A 23249-nucleotide genomic window follows, 5' to 3' on the forward strand; every position below is an offset into this window, starting at 1 on the left:
AAACCTAAAAATGTAGTTAATAATCTTGAAATAATCAAAAGTTGACTGGTCTACGGCGAATTGAAATCTATATTATTTCATTAATTTAGAACAAAAATGCAATTTGCATTCAAATCATTTTATGCAGAGTGCAGGTAGGTATCTATTAAAATAGGATATTAACTGTTTCTACGATTAAATTAACATTTTGAGGGTAATGATCACATGGACAATGTTATTGTGAGATTTCAAGTTCATTAAAAACCAAATGGGTTTGCGGTTTAATATAATTTATTAATAAATAGTCTTAAGCTAGGGTCGTTCATGATTTAATGGTAATAAGATGGGGCGCCGTAGGAGAGGGGAGCGGCATATTTGGCAATTGGGGCAGCGTAGGCCAGGGGGGCAGCATACTTGGCGACGGGGGCGGCATAAGCCAGAGGAGCGGCGTATTTGGCAACGGGAGCAGCATACGCCAGAGGAGCGGCGTATTTAGCGACAGGGGCGGCGTAAGCCAAGGGAGCGGCAACCTTCACGGCGTGTCCCAAAGGTTCGCGACGGACAACGGCGTTGAATCCATTGTGGTCATCGGCGGTGTAGTCAACGGTCCTCTTGTAACCGTCGGAATCAACCAGGGAGTAAGATCCATGGACGACATCTCCATCCCTAGACTCGTGTTGGCTCTTGGAGTCACCGGTCAGACCGTCCTGGATATCGTAGGCGAAGTTGTACTGGGGATGAGAGTCGTACTCCTCTACTGCGGCGTACTTGGCGACGGGGGCGGCGTAAGCCAGGGGGGCGGCGATCTTAGCAACGGGGGCGGCGTAAGCTAACGGGGCAGAGTATCCATAGCTAGGCTGGGCGATGATCCCGGCGTTGGCTGCAGCCACCAAAGCGGCGAAGAATAAAACCTTAAAATAAAAACAGATTATTGTAACAATGTTATTTTTGACTATAGACATTTCTTGATAAAACTCCATAGTCAATGATTTTAATGAAAATATCCATAAAAAAAAAAATAACACCACCTAAATAGGTATCTTTAGTCCTGAAGATGCCTACATAGGCTCTAGTTGATAAAACTAAACAAAGTCGAACTTTACAAAGAAATTTTACAGACATTGTCATAAAAATCATTCGATTATTGGAAATTTCCATAGCAATTTAATTGCACTGATTTTATGGCAAAATATTTACTTTAAAAAAACAAATATTTCACTACCAGATCCGATAAAATATTTACAACAAAAAAACAATAATTTCACTTCTAGTAAAAGTACCTTGAATGCCATTGTAGTTGACTTGTTGACTGTACGCGACTGAATGTGCTTTATAGTCTCTAATCGATCGTATTTATACAAAACCTCAGCCAATGCATTATTGTCTGAGGTTACAATTTGGTCCACACGTAAACCTGAATTAGTTCGATCATTTCATTAACAGCCAAATTATTGCGTAAGGTCAACATTAACACTTTATAGAAATATTATTGTCATTTCTTAATTCATGTTTATTATCCCGTTTAACATTTTATCATTCTAGATCAAAGAATTAAACGCGTTTAAACGTTAAGTAACACAAAACCTTCGGTATTTGGAATAAATCCTGTACGGATTATTTTTTACAAATTAGTATATTTAAAATAAAAAATAAGGATTTTGATGAATAATTAATGATGAACACCGGTGTACTTATCGGCTAGAAACAATTATAAAAATGATATACATGCACCCGAATCTGTTTTAAAGGTCTCGTGGCCTCTTTTTAGATCCGCAAATTGCAAGAAATTTTTTTTTTTAGCTGTAACGGTAAATTTGTTTATTTTTTCTAAAAAACCTTTGTTTTCAAAAGGTTCGCGTATTTTTATTTTTTGAATTTATATTTACTGCTTTCAATACCCCGACCGCCGTCAGAGACACCAGTCAAGTATATACAGTCAATTTGTCTGTCACCCTCAATCAAATTTTCTCAATTCTGACGGCTGATAATAATAATAATTATCAACAATGAAGAAGTTTAGTGCTACGGTTTTTTATTTTTGTTTTGCACCACAACAAGCCAGTTACAGCGGTGATTTACATCCTAGAACACCAGGGCTTGAGAAAAATCACATTTATTTTTTTGTGATCTGACCGGGAATCGAACCCGGAACCTTCCGTGTGTGAGTCAAGCGTCTTGACTACTGCACCTTGGAGGTCGCAAATTAAATACAAAAAATGTTTTCTCACACCCAGTAAAAATAAGAGCATTTAATTGTAGCGCGAAGTATCTCGAAAATGTTTGACAAAAAATTAAAAAATTAACTACTTTGAACTACGTCACGAGTTCTTCCGAATCAACCAATGATCGGGTGTTGTGATTGAATTCCTGTTTCCGGGAAGCAAAACTCACCGACTAAAACTTGTGACGTCACTGGTAGAGTAATTAGAAATTTACAAAACTTTAAAAAATCATAGTGTTTATAATAATAATATAACAGTGTAAGTCACTCTCCAAGCTCAAGAGCTAGTCTCTTTTTTGGAAAAATAGTTATAACATGAAAAAATATGAGTGGATTTTTATAGAAAAAAAACATTTATCATTTATTGAAATAATTATTTTTTTAAATACAAAAAATATAAAAAAATAAAATACAACACATTATTTTATTCGTTTTTAAATTTTTATTTATTTTGATAGTCTATAACATTTTTTTTCCTCAATGTAAAATTACATCGCCGTCGGTGGTGTTTACTTTATAGGGCAAAAAAATATAAAAAGACAGGCGCCGTGGAGCAGTTGGTTAGACAGCTAACTGTGAAACTGTAAAACTGGCGTGGTGGGTTCGATTCCAGCCAGTTGCAAGAAATAAATCCATGAATGATTTTTTTCTCAATAAGCCTGGGTGTTGTGGTGTACTTTGCATAACTTCCTTTCATATACTCTCCTTATCGCCTGCTAACGCACCTCTAAAATAGAGTCTTAGCGGGTTATTCATTTTTAAAAATAAAATGTTAACAAATAAACAATACAAATTATGAGATTTTAATCCAAAATAAAAGTTAAGGTTTTTTAAAAAAAAAAAACAATTTAACTTACAACTGCCACAAGAAGTAAACATTATATTTATGACATAAACATATTCATGTGTGTATATGTATGTATGTATGTGTATATATGTATGTGTATGTATGTATGTATGTATGTATATATACATATATATATATGTATATATATATGTATATATGGATGTGTGTGTGTGTATATGTATGTATATTGTGATTTGGGGGCCACATGAACTGAAATACTCTCTTATGATAGAGAAAATCCAAAAGAAGTTTCTGAGATATCTCTACATGAGAGAGTGCGGGTATTACCCTTGGCTCTACCCGACCGAGTTTCTCCAGGGTATGCTTGGCTACAACAGTTTAGAGACTAGAAGGAATGTGTATTTGACTACACATTTTTATCGATTGATGCGCGGTATGATCGATAATTCTGAAATTATGATGAGCATTGGTTTGTATGTTCCTGATAATTACCTAAGACAGCGTCAGCATAGATGGTTTCATATTCCGATATTCAGGACCAACCTGCCAATGGTTATGCCTGCTGGAAGGGCTACCGCTATGCTGAACAACATCGCTCTGGATATTGATCTGTTTCATGTATCCGAAGGGGTTTTCCGGAGCAGGATTCTTCGACTACTTTGACATGAGTCTCTTTCGTGCATTTTTTTTCTTTTTTATAATATGTACGTATTGAATATATTTTTGTAATGTATATGTTATATTTCAAATAAATAAATTGAATCGAATTGAATTGAAATTGTATGTGTACATTTATGTACATTTAAAAAAAAATTTTTCATTGTTTTAGTTTTACTTACTATTTCTTCTTCTTCTTCTCTTCCTTCCCTATTTTCCCATCCCACTTCCTTTCAGCCCTAGCGAACTGTACGTTTTGTTTTTCTAATATTTTGTTCCTATATGAAACCCATAATTAGTCTTGTTATTTGTTGTTATTATTATTATTATTTATTGTGTATTATTATGACTGTGTTAGTTAAAAAAAAAATTAATAATAATTAGATTCTTACCAAAAACCTTAACAGTATTTCCTGGTTATCTTTTTTAATTTTAGTTAAATGTTTGTATAAAAATATAAGTAATCGATTTTTAAAATAAAGGTAAACCTTTGCACGCATTAAGTTTACCTAAATATACTGTTATTTAATTATATATTATATTTATATGTCTCTCTTGATTCTTTATCTGAATATACATCTGGGGTGGTGTTCTGAATCTTCTTTACCTCCGAGAGAGTGGTTAATTTAGGGATTATTATTTTTTGAATGAGACTACACTTTTGTTCATAAAATGGCCACACTGAAGATTAAACGTCAAATGACTAATACGATTTGGTCGATTCAACCGAATTAAGTGTTTTGGGTAATGTTTAAGGTCGCAATAAATTTCTAAATAAAAATCACCATGTTTGGTTTCACGTGTTTGTATTTGTTTGACGTTTAATCATCAGTGTTGCCATATATAAAGCAAAGTGAAATCGCATGCGAAAAATAAAAATCCACAAATTAACCACTCTCTACGGCACAGACAATTGATACACTTTTGGAATATTTTTTAGAAGAAAAAAAAACTAAACCTTTGAAGTAAACCAACTGGTCCAAAAATAGTAATAAAAATATGTCTGATAGAGACATACATGTACTCAACAGTCACTATAGCTGCCCAAATTTTGATCCCATATTCAAGGTTAAACAAGATGCTCGTCTTCGAGGCCACAGTCTCAGGCTAGAGAAAACGAGATTCAATCTAAATCCACAGACGCATTTTCTGAGCAATAGGGTTGTTGATTGTTGGAATAAGCTGCCACAAGAGCTGATCTCAATGTTTAGTCTCAATGGGCTCACAAATGGACTAGATTTGTTTCGTAAAAGTTTAAGTGCGCCAACAACTAACTTTCGTTCAAATAGATTTAAGCATATCAGCTTTAAGCTGCTAGCTTAAAATTAATAATAATACAAATCAAAAAATATTTTCAGGCGTTGCCTTTTATGTAAAAATAAAAAAAAAGCTTATAATATTTTGTAGATTCAAATATTTTCTAGTTTATTTACCGTTAAAAATTTTCTTCGTCTATTTTTTTTTTAATGCATAATAAACCAAAAAAATGTAAAACGGGATATCCTAGTGAACAATTTCTTTAAATATGTGTAATAATGTGTCTTATGGGGAATAAAGGTAAACTCATTAATGAATAACAAAAAAAAACGTAAATAATCTTTTCTGTATCCAAAGGAGTACTATATATTATCTAGATATCACTCTTGGTTTTTCACAACCGACTACTTGATAGGGGTGCTTGGCTACTGATAGTTTATTGCTATGCAAGAGGGGGCATTTATTTGAATTTTACATTCGTATTCTGCTTTTTTTCCTTACGGCAAATTAATAGAAAATTATCACCCACGCGACCAAGACTACATGGCAGTGCCGTACCTCTCGTAGTGTGAACTCGTTAGAATTCTCCGCAAAACTGAAATAAGATTCGAGTATTGAGTCAGCTTTAACAACGTGAAACTTACGGCTAACAGGGTTACTGTGACATTACACTTATAAAATAACACTGGGCCTTACTTATTAGATTTCCTCATACCAGGTTTATATTAAGAAATAACTATACCCGGTTTAACTATCTATAACCGATATAGCTTCTTTAAAAAATATTTATTAGCTAAAATAACAATTCACAGGTTATTTCATGCTTAATTTTTTTAAACAGTCAACACTGATATGTGCGCGTGCGCAGTGACTTTTATAACAACACAAACAAACGTCAAAGTCAAATCGAGACTACTGTCAGTGTAATCGAGAACACGGAGAAAACCATAAAAAAAAAAAAACAAAATTAGGAAGAAGAGGAGAAGTTAAAAACGAATTCTATTTTATTTTATTTTTATTTTATTTTTATTTTATTAGGGAAATCAACAGTTCTACATACATATTTTTAGTAAACAAACAGATATAGTGTATAAACTCAGAACCAATAACAGATTTCCACATAGTATACAAAGTTAGTAAAGAATATATATATTACATATCAAATAAATACAAACAATTTATACATATAAAAATGTTATTTTCAAGTACTCAATAATCAAAGATTTTTTAAATATTAATTTTAAGAACATTAAGTTACTGTAAATTGGGCGGGATAAGGACAAAAATTCTTGAAGAGAGGATAAGGAGGGGGGGGGGGGGAGATGTACATATTTATTATTATAATGTCTACTAAGTTACATAACACATTTTTAGTTTAAATTTTAAATCTGACAGAGTGATGTTTGTATAATCTATATTTTTAAATTTTGTATTGTACATTGAAAAAGTCCTACGAAAAAAAGCATTTTTAACATACGATGTCTTACTTGTTGGTACATGAAACAGGTGGTACCGTCTACAAATCCTGGCTGGCACATGTATTGTTATTAAATCAAGCAGCTCTGTACAGTCAACCATTCCTGTCACAATTTTGTAAAGCAGTAGTTGGTCCGCACACACTCTGCGGTATTGTAGAGAAATGATTCCATGGAAGGTGGAGGCAGTGAGAGTAGATACATAAGAAATACCGGTTTTGTATTTAAGGTACTTTATAAATTTGTTTTGAATATTTTCTATTCTACTTATATATATGGCATACTGGGGATTCCATATCTGAGAGGCGTATTCCAAATGGCTTCTGACAAATGTATAATATAATGAAATAAGGGCCTTTGGATTATCAAAGTGTTTACTCATTCGAATTATGAAACCTAACATGCTCAATGCTTTGGAGGTAATTTTATTGATATGCGATTCAAAAAGTAGTTTTGAGTCTAAAACAATCCCAAGATCTTTAATTTCGTGCTTTCTCATTAGTACATTATTGTTTAGTTTGTAATCAAAATTAAGAGTTTTTCTTTTCCTTGTGAATGTAATACAGACACATTTATTTATATTCAAAAACAGTTTATTTTCAATACAATAGTCAGTTAGACGATTAAGATCGTCTTGAATCATTAGGCAATCTTCTTGAGATTTAACTTTAGCGTATATTTTCATATCATCGGCATAAAGAAGAAATTTTGAATAACGAAAGCAAACATCAATGTCATTTATATATATAAGAAATAATAGGGGACCGAGTAGACTTCCTTGGGGAACACCAGAGGAGATTTCTGCCCAGTCAGATTTATACCCACCAATTACTACCGATTGACATCGATTACTAATATATGATATCAGCCAGCGCAGAAGATCACCATGTATACCTATAGCCAAAAGTTTGCGTGTTAAGACTGAATGGTCAACTTTGTCAAAGGCTTTGCTGTAGTCAGTATATATAGCATCAGTTTGGAAACCACTTTCCATTGTGTTTAAAATATCATTTGTAAATAAAGTAAGGTTTGTAACGGTCGAGCGTCCGGAGAAAAAGCCATGTTGTTGAGGACAGATATAGGATTTTACTGCATGGAATAATTTTTCATAAATAATTTTTTCAAATAATTTAGCGAATGTCGATAGTATTGAAATTGGCCTATAGTTGTTTGCGTCATTTTTTGATCCAGATTTAAATATGGGTGTGATGTTTGCTTTCTTCCATTGAGATGGAAAAACACATTCCTGGAGAGACTTTTTAAATAATATAAAAAGTGGGAGAGATAAATTTTGGTAGCACGCTTTAATAAAAATAGGAGGGATCCCGTCTGGTCCACTACCTTTATTTATGTCAAGTTCCTTAATGAATTTTCTTACGATTGCTTGGGTTATATCCGCATATTGGATATCAGCTGATCCATAATTAGAGTTATTTTGATTGAACAGAATAGGTATTGTTTTTGGAGTAAAAACGGATTTAAAGTAGTCGGAAAATAAATTGCATATGTCTATTCCATTATTTGCAGTTTGGTTTAGGTAGATAATTTTATTAGGAATAACATGAGAGGTATTTTTAGATTTTACATATGACCAAAAACGTTTAGGATCTGTAAGAATTTCGCTCTCAATTTTTTTATTATAATTTATATAACTAATATAAGATAAATGTTTTAATCTTGATCGTAATAATGAGAATGCATTGTAATCAAGTGGGTTTTTATGTAATTTATATTTTTTGTGGTATTTCAATTTTTCTTTGCTTATTTTAATAATAGCAGGATTATACCAAGGTGGGTATTTGTTTACCCAGACATCCTTCACGGGAATATAATTATTAATCAGGTCATTAATAATATTATAAAAGACAGTAAGTGCATCATCCACATTGTTGTGAGCAAATAAAGTTTTCCAATCGTAGGTTATAAGTTTTTCATTTATAGATTGGTAATCACCATTATGAAATTTTTTAATTTTTTTCTTTGACGATGTGTTAAGAGGATTATTAGAAGCTATGGAAAGAGACATGTTAATTGCTTTATGATGCGAATCCTCAGTCACCAGTGGACTATCACATACAGATAAAGTACTAATATTTTGATTGCAAAGTGCCAGGTCCAAAATTCTTCCTAATCGATTAGAAGCATGATTGAATTGATTTAATCCCAGAAAGCTAATGGAATCAGCAAATTCTAAACCAGAAGGTGTACGGTAATCAATTGGATGAAGGAATAAATTGTTATTAGTCTTTACCCAGGAGATTTCAGGAAGATTAAAATCTCCCAAAATTAAAAAAGTGTCGTTTGATGTACTATTCTGAATAATAATATTTAGTTTTTGAAGAAAGTTATGAAGTAGGTTAGCATGTTTGGGTCCTCCTGGTAAATATATACAGCAAATGTTTAGTTTTGATTTAGAATTTATTGGAATCGAGATCCATATATCTTCTGCTTCTATAGTTTACTCGTGTTTCTTTTTTTATCAGAATTGATTAAAACACAAATAAACATATAACATTTCCGATATTATTTAAACAAATAATTAAAAATCACTTGAATCGCATTGAGAAGGCCGCAGGACTTCAAAATTTATAAGTAATATGTATTTTATTTTATTTATTATGTGTATTTTTATTTTATTTGCAACTTCTAAGAGCCTAACATTTCTGAATTGTTAATTACTTTTATTTTGATACCGATAATGTACTTAACCAATAGCTTACACCACTGTGGAAATTTTTTATTGACCGTTTTACAATTTTCGTTTATATACATTTTTATTTTCTGTATACAATATATGTAAAAACTGTTGTTTTTTTCCCAAAAAAAATAATTTTTTTTTGCTGTATTATCATTATTCTACCACTATTCTCAAGCTTAACTTTATATCCGATTTATAACATTATTCTACTACTATTCTCAAGCTTAACTTTATATCCGATTTTTATAAATCGATACTTATGTAAGGCCCGAAAAGTGTTAAATATTTTTGCAATGAAAAATATGTACGAGTATTTCATGTCTCAGATTACAGTTGAAATGTTCATGTCAAATTCTAATTCAGAAATTCACAAATCGATCTGGAAAAGCGATGGTATAACCTTTCACCGGCTAGTAATATTTTTATCCTAATCAATACTTGTTCAAAATAGCTATTTTAATGTTAAAATAACGTTTTATTGATATGTTACCAGCTATCTCCTGTATCTGTCCTGCTCAGTTAGTCGGGCGTATAGTGGAACGATAAACATAGATGACTCATATGCGGAAGGAAGCGACCCACTGAATAGAACTTGCATTAGACCGATGTAAACACTCAGTGCTTTTTACTGTACTACTTTTTTTGCTTGTCAATGTTGACGTGATATGACGTGACGATACTTGCTTTCTCTGCTGATCATTCCTTTCCTTTGGGGACGAATTTTTAGTTTGGATTTGTATGGAGTGTTATCTCTATGTATTATATTTATCTCAATGTGAATATTGAAGTATTTTGATTGATGCTTCACTATAAATTTTTAATGTTATTTTATTATTTTACTGACCATAAGTGTAACATTGACGATTTGAATTCAATTTTATGTTTTGTTTTTTTTAATAAATTTAAAAAAATAGTTTGACTTGAAATATATACATTTATATTATAATAAACCCAACACCATCTTATGAAATTAAAAACTAACGATAATTATCACCTAACCTAGAAATCACATCGATGATATAGTTGATCTATGATTTACACCCACTAAATAACGTTCTTGAAAACGCCATAGAAATGCCACCGCTAAATTTCAATGTCGTCATGTTAAATGACTGACCTGATTATTTAAAAATATTTTTAGCGCTAATCATTACAAAAATCTAGAGTACGAACTGTTCAAATATGATTATCAATATTCAATATTAATGATATTAAATTATTTACAAAATATAATATGTTCTCACTACAGGTGTCAAAAGCGATTATCGGTAGGCAGGTACATACTCAAATGAATTTATCAAATTGAACGCTGTAGGCCTTCTATTACAACGCCTGAGTACTCTAATTAACTTCTATACTTTGGAATGTTTAATATATTTTTAAAAAACGTTTTTTTAGGTTAGCACAGAAAAATATCAATAAATTCTCGCTAAGGGGGATCTAAAAACAACTATTTTTATTTTTTTTATTCTTATTTTATTTAAGTTTATTGTTGTGCACATAGTTGGTATAATTGTTATAATTACAGTGATGTTATTAACACAGCAACAATTACGTACACAACACAATATGTAATACAATTTCTGACAAGAATATGTTTAACGCATGACTCCATTTGTGTGAAATGTGGTGATTGTTTTATATCATTTTTTTTCAAAAAGAGTCTAAATATTATTGAAAGAGGCTAAATATTATTATTGTAAATGAGACTCAGCTTCCGTTTTAAGCGGAGAGCTGGGTCGTTAAATAAATCAAGATCGTACATCTCAAATTTAGAAAAATGACTAATTGCTCTTTCTAATAGGACAAAAACTATTTTCAAGAAAAGAGTTAAGAACTGGATTTTCCTTAGTGGGAAGGATTTGCGTAGGAAACTCCTTGATGATTTTCCAAATGTTTGAGTTTACTGTTTACCATATTGATGTGCCATTTACATGTTTAAAAAAAATAAAATATGTTTCTGATCGTATATTTGTGTCTGTGTCAACTAATTGCTCGTCCCATCTCAACACAGGACTTTTAGTCCCATGAAGTTGAGACTTATGTCTCAAATAATTTACAATAAACTTATGTATGTAAATAAAATAATTCAATAAATAAAGTGATACGTGTAATAAAAAATATACAAGGATGTAAACAAAAAAAAAAAATGAATGAATTATCTATCAATTGTTATAAACTACCCAGAGGGTTACGTCCAGTACCTATATGTCTATAAAGACTTTGGACACACTTAAAATATTGTTAAGAATTAGCTTTATTAAATTGGATCAAAATTTGTTACAACAGAGAGGAAAAACTTTTTTGAGAAGGGAATATAGAAGTTTAGACATTTACAGGGCTTATGACCTGTCGTTGGCTGGTTTAAGTGGCCACTTTACTCACTGTTTAACATTTACCATTCTGCTTATATTTCAACATCTGTTTTGCTTCAACTCTTCCATCTGTTGACTTTTGTGAAATAAAAGAGCTGAAAGCTTTATCATGTGGGTGAGATTCATCTGGCTGAACCAATTTACTTACGAGGCAACGCCTGAAAACCTTTTTTTGATTTTACGCTTCTTTTTATACTAGTTAGTTTAACCAACAGCCTGAAATACTCAAAACAATTCTGATGCTTTACCTTGAAAGTAGCTAAATTAATCCAGATACGCTGCAATTGTGTATCAATGCAGTGCCCTATGCATTCATGTGTGCGGGTATGGAAATGGTGATGTTTAAAGCCTCGTTTTTGTACATGGATGGATTACTTCTTAGACAACGATTTGGATTGGAACAGTAACATTTACGACCTCCGTTAAATTTATTTATTTGTAAATTTGGTTATTTAATTTGATAAATTATGCTTTATAAAGTATTTATCTTCTGATATATTTAAAAACCCGAGTTTATTTTTTAATTTTATTTCTCTTATTTGTGTGTTACACAATGTGTAAAGTGGCCACTTAAACCAGCCATTGACAGGTCATAAGCCCTGTAGATGCCTAGACTTCTATATTACCTTTTCTTAAATGTTTTTCATCTCTGTTGTAATTATTATTATGTTAGCATCTAGTACTTACTCGTGTAGGTTGTAGTGTAACTTATATTATTTACTTCATATATATGTAATGTACGTAATTTAGACAATTTAATTGGTTAATAGGCGTATAAATTGCTTTATTTATATGTAATGATTTAAATTAAAATTTATTGGGCATAACATAAAAAATAATTTGCGCGGATTTGCTATTTCTTCATAGCTTTGGTATGAAATATGGGAATTCGCATTTTGGTAGGCTTATCAGAGAAACAATCGACAGTTTGATTCGGTCATGTGTATGTGTAATAAACAGCATTTGACGCCTAGATAGAGCTGGAACTAATCAAAATCTGTTAAATATCTCATACCAAGTGGAGTACTTAATCTAAACTGTAATTTCTTATATGGGTAGTATTTTATCATTTAGAAAGGCTCAATCAGTTTTATAAATGCTAAGAGTAATTGATTTGTTATCTTTAAATTTATTTCAAAAGAGAGGTAAAACATTTTTGAGAAGGGAGTATAGAAGTCTAGGCATTTACAGGGCTAATGACCTGTCATTGGCTGGTTTAAGTGGCCACTTTACACACTGTGTAACATTCACCATTGTGCCCATGTTTGAAGTGTGTAAAGTGGCCACTTAAACCAGCCAATGACAGGTCATAAGCCCTGTAAATACCTAGACTTCCACACTCCCTTCTCAAAAATGTTTTTCCTCTCTGTTGAAATAAATTCAAATATGAATAACTCCCTGGGAGGAAATCCAGCCAGTCTGCAAGCATTTGGATATACTTAAACATTGTTGTATTTGTTATTTATCTATAAATTGCATGGATAATTTTACTTCTTCCTCGTATTTTTGACTCTCGTCAGTTATCAGACGGCCAGGTCAGGTGAGCCCATTAGCTGCCTATACTTAAAATTTACACCACTATCCTTCGCCTTTGAATTTTTTTTTGTCAAAAAATCTTTAAGTTATTTTAGTTTTAGATTTGTTTAGTGACTAACGATCATTTTCGCCAAAGAATCTTCAGAATAGTTAAATAATATATTTCATTTTTAACTTCAATACTATTGACATTTATTTTTATTTAATTTATTCATACAAATACATACATATTACAAAAAAAAAATAACGTATTCCAAACTCCATGAGGCCAAGGGCCCTGTGTTGAGTTAGGATACAACATAATGGCATAATATAATACAACATAAAAGCACGTACATATTTAAATAATTATAACACGTTTTTTACTGATATCGATATATATTTCCTCACTTTAAACAAATTTAAAGAAAATGCTAGAATCCTAATTGAAAATAATAATAATAATTTAATCTAACTGTGCCTACCTGATATTTTATTTTATTGCTTTTTAAAGGTACGCTTTTTTTCTTCTTTTTCTGCCATTGTATTTAGTAATGTACAGAAAACTATAATTGGCCTATAATTTTGGTTTATTTGTAAATATTTATTTTTTTGCTGTTGTTTTCTTTAATAAATAAAATAAAATAAAAAATTATTAAATAATATCAAAAATAAAATTTAAATATTATTACGTAAACATACTTTTATTTCAATAAACATCTGGACAACATGCTAAATAGTATATAAATCTTTGCAATATCTCGCAGCAGGCTCTAGATACATTATAAAAAGAAAATGAGAAGCATAAGATAAGTAATTTTAATTAACAATATTTTTAGTAATCTAAATCTTTGTAGGCAGGCTCGTGGATTTTAGCACCAGAGGTGTTTATTTTTTTTTCAATTTCAATTAATTTAAAAAAAATAATACATACATTACAAACTAAAATTTAAGACGTATATATTATAAAATACATAAAGAGACTCTTGTCAAAATAGTAGGAGAATCCTGATCCGGAAATCCCCTTCGAATACATGGAACAGATCAACATCCAGGGCGATGTTGTTCAGCATAGCGGTAGCCCTTCCAGCAGGCATAACCATCGATAGGTTGGTCCGTATATCGGAATATGAAACAATTTATGCTGACGCTATCTTAGGTAATTTTCAGGAGCATATAAACCAATGCCCATTATAATCTCAGAATTATCGATCATACCCCGCACAAGTTTATCAAGATTTATACATCAAAACCAGCCAATGATAGGTCATTAGCCCTGTAAGTGCCTTGACATCCATATTATCAATTCAAAAAAGCTCCTCATTTCAGCATCATAAGTTTTAAATTTTCATCATCATTTCATTTCCATACGGCGCTTCATTGGTAAACCAAATGCAGCGTAGTTCGACTATCTGTTAACATGATCAGTTTTACGCTTCAGGTGCCGCCAGTCCAGGAACAGTGAAATATTGCAGCTCAAAAATCATTTAAAAACCAATATTTCACGTCAATCTTGCCAGAAATCAAATCCAGGATCTCAAGAGTGGTAGGCAAACGCGTCAACCTCACACACAACAAATCAAAACCACTCGTCTAGATTTCTGATTCTATTTCACACCCATAACTGTATTCTTCACCCGCCTGGAAGCGGATAATCAATCCAAAAACACGAATAAACATATTTTTTATTTACATCAATATTCCATTCAGTTCTTCCAAAATTAACTAGGCAAACTATCCTTTTATGTTAACTAATTGGAATCATTTCTTTTATATGCCTGCAAAAAATAAAACAATTTTTTTTTTTTTTTTTTTTATTATTTATTTATTTAGTTCTATGTATTTACATAGTCTAATATATATTTACAACACAATATTTACATCTATACTTATTCTAACATTATTTATCACTATTATACACTTAAAATCCTAATTTATAATATTCACTGTTTTATATGTACATTTTCATTAATTATATTCACTATTTACACTATTTACTACCTAATATTTTTCACATATATACTTTTTACATTTAATTTTAAATATATTTACATTAATTTCATTTTTTATGCTTTCTGGCATTTCTTCAAACAGTTTTATTCCTTTGTACATAAGGCAGTTCTGGGACATTGCTTTTGATTTTTTTTCCAGTCTTATATTTTTAGATCCTCTTGTTGCATAGTTATGAAAGAACTCATTATTTTTTAGTTTATCTTGAAAATATCTCGGAACTATTCCTTTAATAATTTTGTTTATTTCATTGGCAACATTGAATTTGATTCTTTGATCAATTGTCATGATATCTAGAAGTTGAATCATTTTCTTAACATTTGTTCGTCTCCCACATCTTAATATTATCCTCATCGCTTTGTTTTGTATTATTTGGAGTCTTTTTAGATCTCCCTCATTACTTAAATATAAAATACTGGAGCAATAATCAATGTGGGGAACGATAATACTTTTAAATATCAGCAGAGAGGTTTTAATGTCTAATTTATTCCTTATCCTTCCTAACAGGGATACCTTCTTTGCGATTTTCTTACTCGTATAGTCTGCATTTTTTGAAAAAGATAATTTAGAGTCAATCCAAACTCCTAGATATTTTATGCTTTCAACATTCTCAAGAACTTCTCCATCTAATTCAACACTGTGATCACTGTTAAAACAGCGTTTCTTACCCATTATCATACATTTTGTTTTTCCTACATTTAGTTTTAGCTTATTTGCTTTAAGCCATTTGGAGACTGTTTTTAATTCTGCATTTATTTTCCTTATTGCTGAATCATATTCGTTATCAGCTACATAAATTAAGGTATCATCTGCAAAAAGTCGAACTTGGCAATCAGACAATGTTAAAGTCATATCATTTATGTACAAAATAAACAAAAGTGGTCCCAGAACAGATCCTTGTGGAACTCCCAAATCATTTTTTTGTTGATCTGACGTTTTATTATTAACCTTTGTCATTTGCATGCGATTGTTGAGGTAATTTTCAAACCATTTTATTTCCGTGTTTTTAATACCAATATTTTTTAATTTTTTAATGATTATATTTCGGTCAATAGTTTCGAACGCTCTTTTAAAATCTAAAAAAACTGCAACTACATATTTATTTTTATCGATGTTCTCTTTCCAGTCATCTATAACAATATTAAGGGCCATTTCACATGAATTTTTAAACCTAAATCCCGATTGTTGATCACATAAAATATTATTTACATCTAAAAATTTTGTAAGCTGCATCTTTACTACTTTTTCCAGAACTTGTTCATATTTTGGTAGAGTATTTATAGGTCTAAAATCATCACATTTTTTTGGTTGTTTTATTTTTGGTATGGGAACTACTGTAGATATCTTCCACTTCTCCGGAAAAACTCCTGTTTTAAGTGATTCATTAATTATTTCTACAAAAGTTTTTCCAATTACAGCAAAAGCATCACACATCAAATTTATGGTTATTCCATCGGGACTTGCCTTGGATGTCATAGATTTTAGAATAGCGAGTAATTTTTGTTCACATATTTCTTCAAAAGCAAAGTCATTATATAAATGCACATTATTATTTTGTTCTGCTTCTTCCACCGGAATACTCTCATTTATTTCAATTATGCTTTTTATATAGTAGGTGTTAAAACGATTTGCCAAGCTTCTGTCGTCTCCCAAGTCCTTTGGAAATTCTATATTTTCATCAATATTGGTAATTGGTTCACTTTTGATCATACCTTTAATATTTTTCCACAATCCTTTTGAGTTATTTTTGCTTTTTTCGATTTTACAAACATAATAATTATTTTTGTTTTCTTTTAGTGCTTTGACATATTTGTTTCTACTTTTTTTATAGTTTTCCCAGTCTATGTGGCTTCCCGTGAGCTTTGTTAATTTATAGTACTTATCTCTTTCCATTCGCATTATTTTTAAGTCTTTAGAGTACCATTTGTTGTACGGTTTGTTTATTATTTTCATTTCTGGTATAACTGTATTGACAGTTTTTTCAATGAACTGTATCATTTTATTAACTTTTTCTTCGAATGAAAGTTCGCTCAAGTTTGACCATTGATTTTCTTCTAATTTTTTCAGAAAAGATACTTTATCATAACATTTGAAGTTTTTTATGTATTTACATCCATGAATATTATCTTGTTTAAAGCCTTCTAATCCTATTTCAATTGTATTGTGGTCCGTGATCTTATAATCGTCAACTATTTTTACATTCAGATTAAAATCATTACTTATAACATAGTCAATTAAAGTTGAGGATGTCTCTGTAACTCTTGTATCATTTGTTACTAGTTGTTTCATACCGTTTTGTCGTATTATTTTCAGTACCTTTTTGGTATAGGTATCATTACTTTGATTTAGATTTATGTTGAAGTCACCTGCAATCACATTAATATTTTTTTCTATCAGCACATTTTGGCACCATTCATCAAAATATTCTAGGAATTTTTTAGCACTTGAATTTGGTGATCTGTATATTACACAGTAATATCCCTTTCTCGGTCCTTTTCTAATCTTTATTCCTAATATCCAGTACTCTCTCTCATACGATTCATTAGTCACTTCATCAAATATGATTCCTTGTTTGATAATTATTATTACCCCCCCTGTATGTCTGCTATTTGAGTCACACCTTACTGTAGTATACCCTTTGTAATTTATTTCAAAATCTTGTATGTCTTCCGTAACATGGGTTTCACTTAACATTAACATCAGCGGTTTAGATTTTTCCAGTAATATTTGTACTTCTTCGTGGTGCGAAATAAGACTTTCTATGTTCATGTATAGTATTATTTCACTTTGGTATTTTTTTATAAAAAAGAATATTTATTTTTTTCGTTTTCAATCTTTTTCTTATAAACTGCGCAGTCGTAACTCCATGCTGCATGGTTTGTGTCTATATTAAGTTTTAGTAAATTTTTTGCCGTAGTGCAATTGATGCATTTTTCATTTCCTGCGGGTTCTTTACACTCCCTACTTTTGTGGTCACCCATACATTTCGGGCACGTCGGATGCTCATGATTGCATTCACTTTCCTTATGATTGAATCTGTAGCATTTAAAACACCTTCTTACTTCAACAGCATCGTATACTCGACACCTTTCCCACCCGATGTTTACTTTTTTATTTTCAATAAATCTTTTGTGTGTCGCTCCATCCACCTCAAGATATATGGTAAAATTATCGAATTCTTTTTTCGGTGAAGAATATATGTTAACGACATTTATTAATTTAGGTTTATATTCCTCCATGAAGTCATTTTGGTTTAATATATTATGTAATATTTCATCCTCAGAATATTTTTGAGATATATTTATTATTTTTAATCTTGGTAATCTTTCTTTTGGTATTTTAAATTTATATTTATCTCCTATTTGAGTTTGAATAGTTTCTATTTTTTTATTGTTTTTACATTCCAGAATGACTTTTCCGTTCCGAGCATTTTTTATTCCCGTAATGCCAGTTATTACTGGGTCAATCTTTTTTTTTATTTCTTCAATGGTTTTTTTTGTTGTTTGCTGTTCTTTTGGCTCGATTATTATAATTTCCGCCTTGTGCGTTATCTTTTCTTTGCTTTGAATATTTATTGATTTGAAAACATTGTTTTCCCCACTTATTTCGGCCATTTTAGCCGCCATTATGCTTATAACTCCTAGTATTTCAGTGCTTTTAGGAATTAATTTATTGATTTGCTCCTTAGTCAACTTTGTTGATGCATCTGTTATACACTCTTGTAGTGCTTTAACAGCATTTTTGGCATCTGCAATATACAATTCCATATTTACTGCCCTCTATTGGTAGGAACCCGAACAGAATGTGCACTGTGTGTAATGGTTTATATTTTCACTGTTTTGCCCTCTGTTGCTATTTACCGAAACTACTTTGTAATTTGCAACAATATGTAAATCATTATAACTCAAATCAAAAATATTTCTAATATTAGGGTTTACGACCTTTTCCACTCGTTTTTCAGTCTTCCCTACACCGTCACGGTAAATCTTAAAGTTATTTTACTATAAACTTCCTTTTTTATTTTTATTTCACTTCTTTTAACGTTAGAATTTAAATAGATCTTACACTGACATATTATCACCTGTCACTTTGATCACCGTGACGTATTAATCAAACTTACATTCTTTTATGTATTTTAGTAGGTGCTACAGATACGTATATGTATTTATCGCATAACCAATAACTGCATTTAAAAATTTATTATCTTTATACTTCAGTGCCGTATACCAATTCAGAAGTGTGATCTTTAAAGATTGCGTGGTAATATTATTATATACCTGTATTATGATTTATTAGAATCCGAATTAGAGTATGTTAAATTATGTAATTACAAGCTGAATCATATTTTATACCGTAATTGTAATTCAACATTTATCGTAGGTGGAAATTTAAGATGATAAATATATGTAGAACACTAAAACGGGCTAATTGCATTTTATCGATTTTAGAGATATAGATGCCATTTATTTTCTCCTGAAAGGATTCAATAAAAGGATCATTAAAAAATGTAGTTCGTTGTCTTATAAACGGCTTGAAAAAAAAACAGATTAACAAACAAACGATTAACGGTCAACATGGTATTTAGATAAGAAGGAAGTAGTATTAAAGGTTAAGTTTTAGCAAGGTTTTTAAAACATAACAATATTTGGGTCTAGTTCAACACGACATTACCAAATTTATAGAATATTATCATCCACGCGACCAAATATGCACTAGCAGTACCGTACCTGCTCGTAGTGTGAACTCGTTAAAATTCACCGCAGAACTGAAATAAGATTCAAGTATTGAGTACGCTGCAATAACGCGAAACTTGCGGCTATCTGGGTTACTGTGATACTCCGCACATAATAACTAAGGGTTGGGTATTTTTGCAATAAAAAAATATGTATTTCATATCTCAGATCATAATCGAAAAGCGTTTGTCTGATGAGTGATTTTTCAAAATGTCTTAAGTCAAAAAAATAGTTTAGAGAAAAGTAGTTATTTTTTTGTCGGTTTTTATAAGATCAAATGCATTCTGATGCTTTTAGGACACATAGCCAAAAGGGGACCCAGAAAATCTGGCGAAAATAATCATCACGGGCAGTGTGTCAGGACAAAAAATCAGAGACAGAGCTGCAGCTCGATGGATCGACCAGGTGAAAACAACGTCCCTGTCCCGGATCTGTGGAGAGAGCGCAGAGCCGTAAAGGGTGGAGACGCATTGTCAACGGAGTGGCTGGGGAGAGTAGCGACGATCACGACCCTCAGAACTGAAGGACGACAAAGAAGAAGATAATTTGGTAGCAATGTCAAATAATGCATTCAGGTTTTCGTCAGCGGTCAAGTTAACCCGGAGAGGTATATATAAATACCAGCAATAGGACTCTATACCATTAATTCTTGTAGGTTACTTTGTTCCAATCACATCACAAAACGGCAGCCAAGGTACGTACTCAACAATTACTCATCTTGATTTTCTTTTTTTGGTATCTTTGAATATAAATTAGGCGTTATAGTTAATATTCAGTGGTTAAAGAAATGCAGGATTTAAAAAATAATATAATATAATCCAATTTGAAAGACCATTCCACAAAATCCACTTTAACAATAGGGAAATATCACAAACTACGAATACCGATAAAAATAAATATGAAATGGATTTAGAATAATAAATGGTACTCGTAATTTTGAAATCGATATAAATATTGGGAGAAATGTTTTTATACACAAATGTGAAAAATATATATTTTTTTAAATAGGTTGCTAAAAAAATGCAACATGTTTGGCCTTGGTAGTTGTGGCAAAAAGGTTCGTGACAATGTTTCGAACACATTAAAATGGGCAAGAACAAATTAACGTTAATCGTGACGTTTTAGGGGCGTGGTCAATGGAATGGCCGTTTTTACGGGAATTCAAAATTGCAAATTTAAAATAATTTTTTATGCTACTAATAATCAGAAAATTTTTTTTTTTGCTGGACCGTATTTTATTGGCTATTATTACTTCAAAAATGTAAAAAAAAGTTTTGTTTCCCTATCGAGGATTAAAAAAAACGTTGGCATTGTGTATTGTATTGTATCGGGAGGGGAGTACTTTGAAGGCGATGAAATAGATTTGGAAGAATAAATAGGGATTTTAAAAGTTATATCAATTTGAACCTTTTTTTTTATCACAGTGTTACATGAGAATTAAAAAATTAAATAAACCAAATACATAGAAAATAATAATAAAATCATACCAAATTTATTTATTTATTTATTACTGGGAATTTATTTATTGATAAAATAGTTTAAATAGTTTTTAGTTCATTTAGACAACATTTAGGGGAGGTCATTATAGTTTTTTATGCCTTTGAAAACAAAATTATTTTGACCATGACTTGGGTGGAATTTAGAATTCCTTTTTCAAAAATTATTTGTGTCAAATTATCATTTGAGTAAGCCTATTCTGACAATCAAAATAAAGTAAAAGCCATAACAGGAGAAATCTTTAAATGATTTAACGCTCACACCGGCTGAGGGTTGTTTTTTTTACAATAAAAAAATATGTGTCTATTCATTATTTTTATTCAGGTGTTGCTATTTGTCGCTGTGGTAGCCATTGCCCGAGCTGGTATCATTGCCCAGCCCGCCATCTCCCCCTCCCCGCCCCCCTGACGTACGCCGCTTACCTGGCCTATGCCGCCCCTGTCGCAAAGTAGCTGCAATCGACGCCGACTATGACCCCCATCTATGACCCCCCTATGACATCCAGGATAGCCTGACCGGAGACTAAAAGCGCCAGCATAAGTCTAGGTGTGAATACATCGTCAGGGAGATTTTAACTAAAATCTCCCGTAGGACTGATTATGCTTAACTAAGCATAATCAGTCCTACGTGCAGTTGTCATTTTCACACAGTATCGAGGAGGCATTTGCAAGAGAGTAAAATAAAAACAATGTTTAAATACCTATACATCTAAATTGACTGTCACCGCGTAACTGCTTAAACGAAAAAATCATCTTGTGCGATCTCAGTTCATCCAGGATTCTGTTCTATTTCACACACAGAACTCTGCCGTCCTTGCGGAGAGTGCAATATCTGGCATTTTTGACAACATTTTGTTAAATGCAGATTTGGAATCGCAAAGAAAAGATCTTTATTTTAGTCTTACTCACATTGACACTAAACACATGCCCAAAGGCTTAGTCATGCCCAACGCGTATTTCGTCATTCTTCGGCCAGCCAGGCGTGTCTTTAGAATCGAAACCAAAATGCCCGTTTGTGTCGTGAAAGCTTGTAAAACCTTTCGCATAAACATTGCAAAAAGGATTGTGTAACTTTTCATTGGTAAATATGATATTCATGAGTGATTAACAAAGCTTAAAACAATTCATATATTTATTTAGCTTATATATTTTTACGATTCCCAGATCGGCCGCTAGATTGTATACAGGTTGTTCATGAAACCCTGTAATTTCCGAAACCACGATGATCAGCATGAGCAAGAGGACATATTGGCCCATTAAAATATATTGTTAACACGAATAAAATTTAAAAAAATAAAATATATAAAAATGGTTGCTTACTTCTGTAGGGAAGAAACAAGGAGGGGAGGAGTCTGATATGCCGACAACTGCGTTGCTGCGCTCCCCTCGCTTTTCCCCCGCAGAAGTAAGCAACTAATTTGTTTTTTTTAATATTTTGTTTTTTTAATTATTTTTTTTAAAAATATACTAACATGTCTTTTTCCCCATACTGATCATCGTGGTTTTGGATATAATATTTGTGTTCTAAGCGTTATTCTGAGTGACAGATTATTATTTTTTCATTTGTTTTTTTGAAGAAATGTTTGTGTTTTTATGATTTACACAAACTATTTCTTTATTAGAAAATGAGAACCAAGCTGCTCGGACCTCTGATCCCTGAGTCCGCGACACTAGCCACGGGACCACACCCCGGTTCATTATTATATTTAGATTGCTCCTAACAGCAAAAATAAATTGTGAGGCTCAAAAGTGAGGGTGAAATTTCACACTGCCCTAGATTCGAATAATTCAAATGAGGTTCGAAGGGCCGAATTTCCTAGCATGTAACAGTCAGCGAAAGCCAACTATTGCATGCTAGTTATATACATACACTTTTATACATACACTTATGATACCATAAGATTAACATTGGATTTTCTTAATTGGCTTAAGTATTGTATATATATATTGTTAAAGGCAATTTATACCGTTTATGTAAAATAAAATTTAAAAAAAAAAATATATACTTATATTTTTCTTGTTTTT

General features: G+C 31.5%; 1 protein-coding gene across 1 annotated transcript; it reads right to left on the reverse strand.

The window, feature by feature from the left end:
* Positions 1-252: 252 nt before the first annotated feature.
* LOC148280721 (larval cuticle protein A3A-like) lies at positions 253-1300 on the reverse strand. Its single transcript, XM_088227936.1, has 2 exons — positions 1260-1300; positions 253-890 (listed from the first exon to the last, which is right to left on the reverse strand). The coding sequence occupies exons 1-2, from the start codon at positions 1269-1271 to the stop codon at positions 309-311; spliced, it is 594 nt and encodes a 197-aa protein (XP_088084062.1). The 5' UTR covers positions 1272-1300; the 3' UTR covers positions 253-308.
* Positions 1301-23249: the final 21949 nt, after the last annotated feature.

The sequence above is a fragment of the Micrasema longulum genome, unplaced genomic scaffold, assembly GCF_059751315.1.
Source record: "Micrasema longulum isolate JH-2025_06_02 unplaced genomic scaffold, ASM5975131v1 h1tg000548l, whole genome shotgun sequence".
Lineage (NCBI taxonomy): Eukaryota > Metazoa > Arthropoda > Insecta > Trichoptera > Brachycentridae > Micrasema > Micrasema longulum.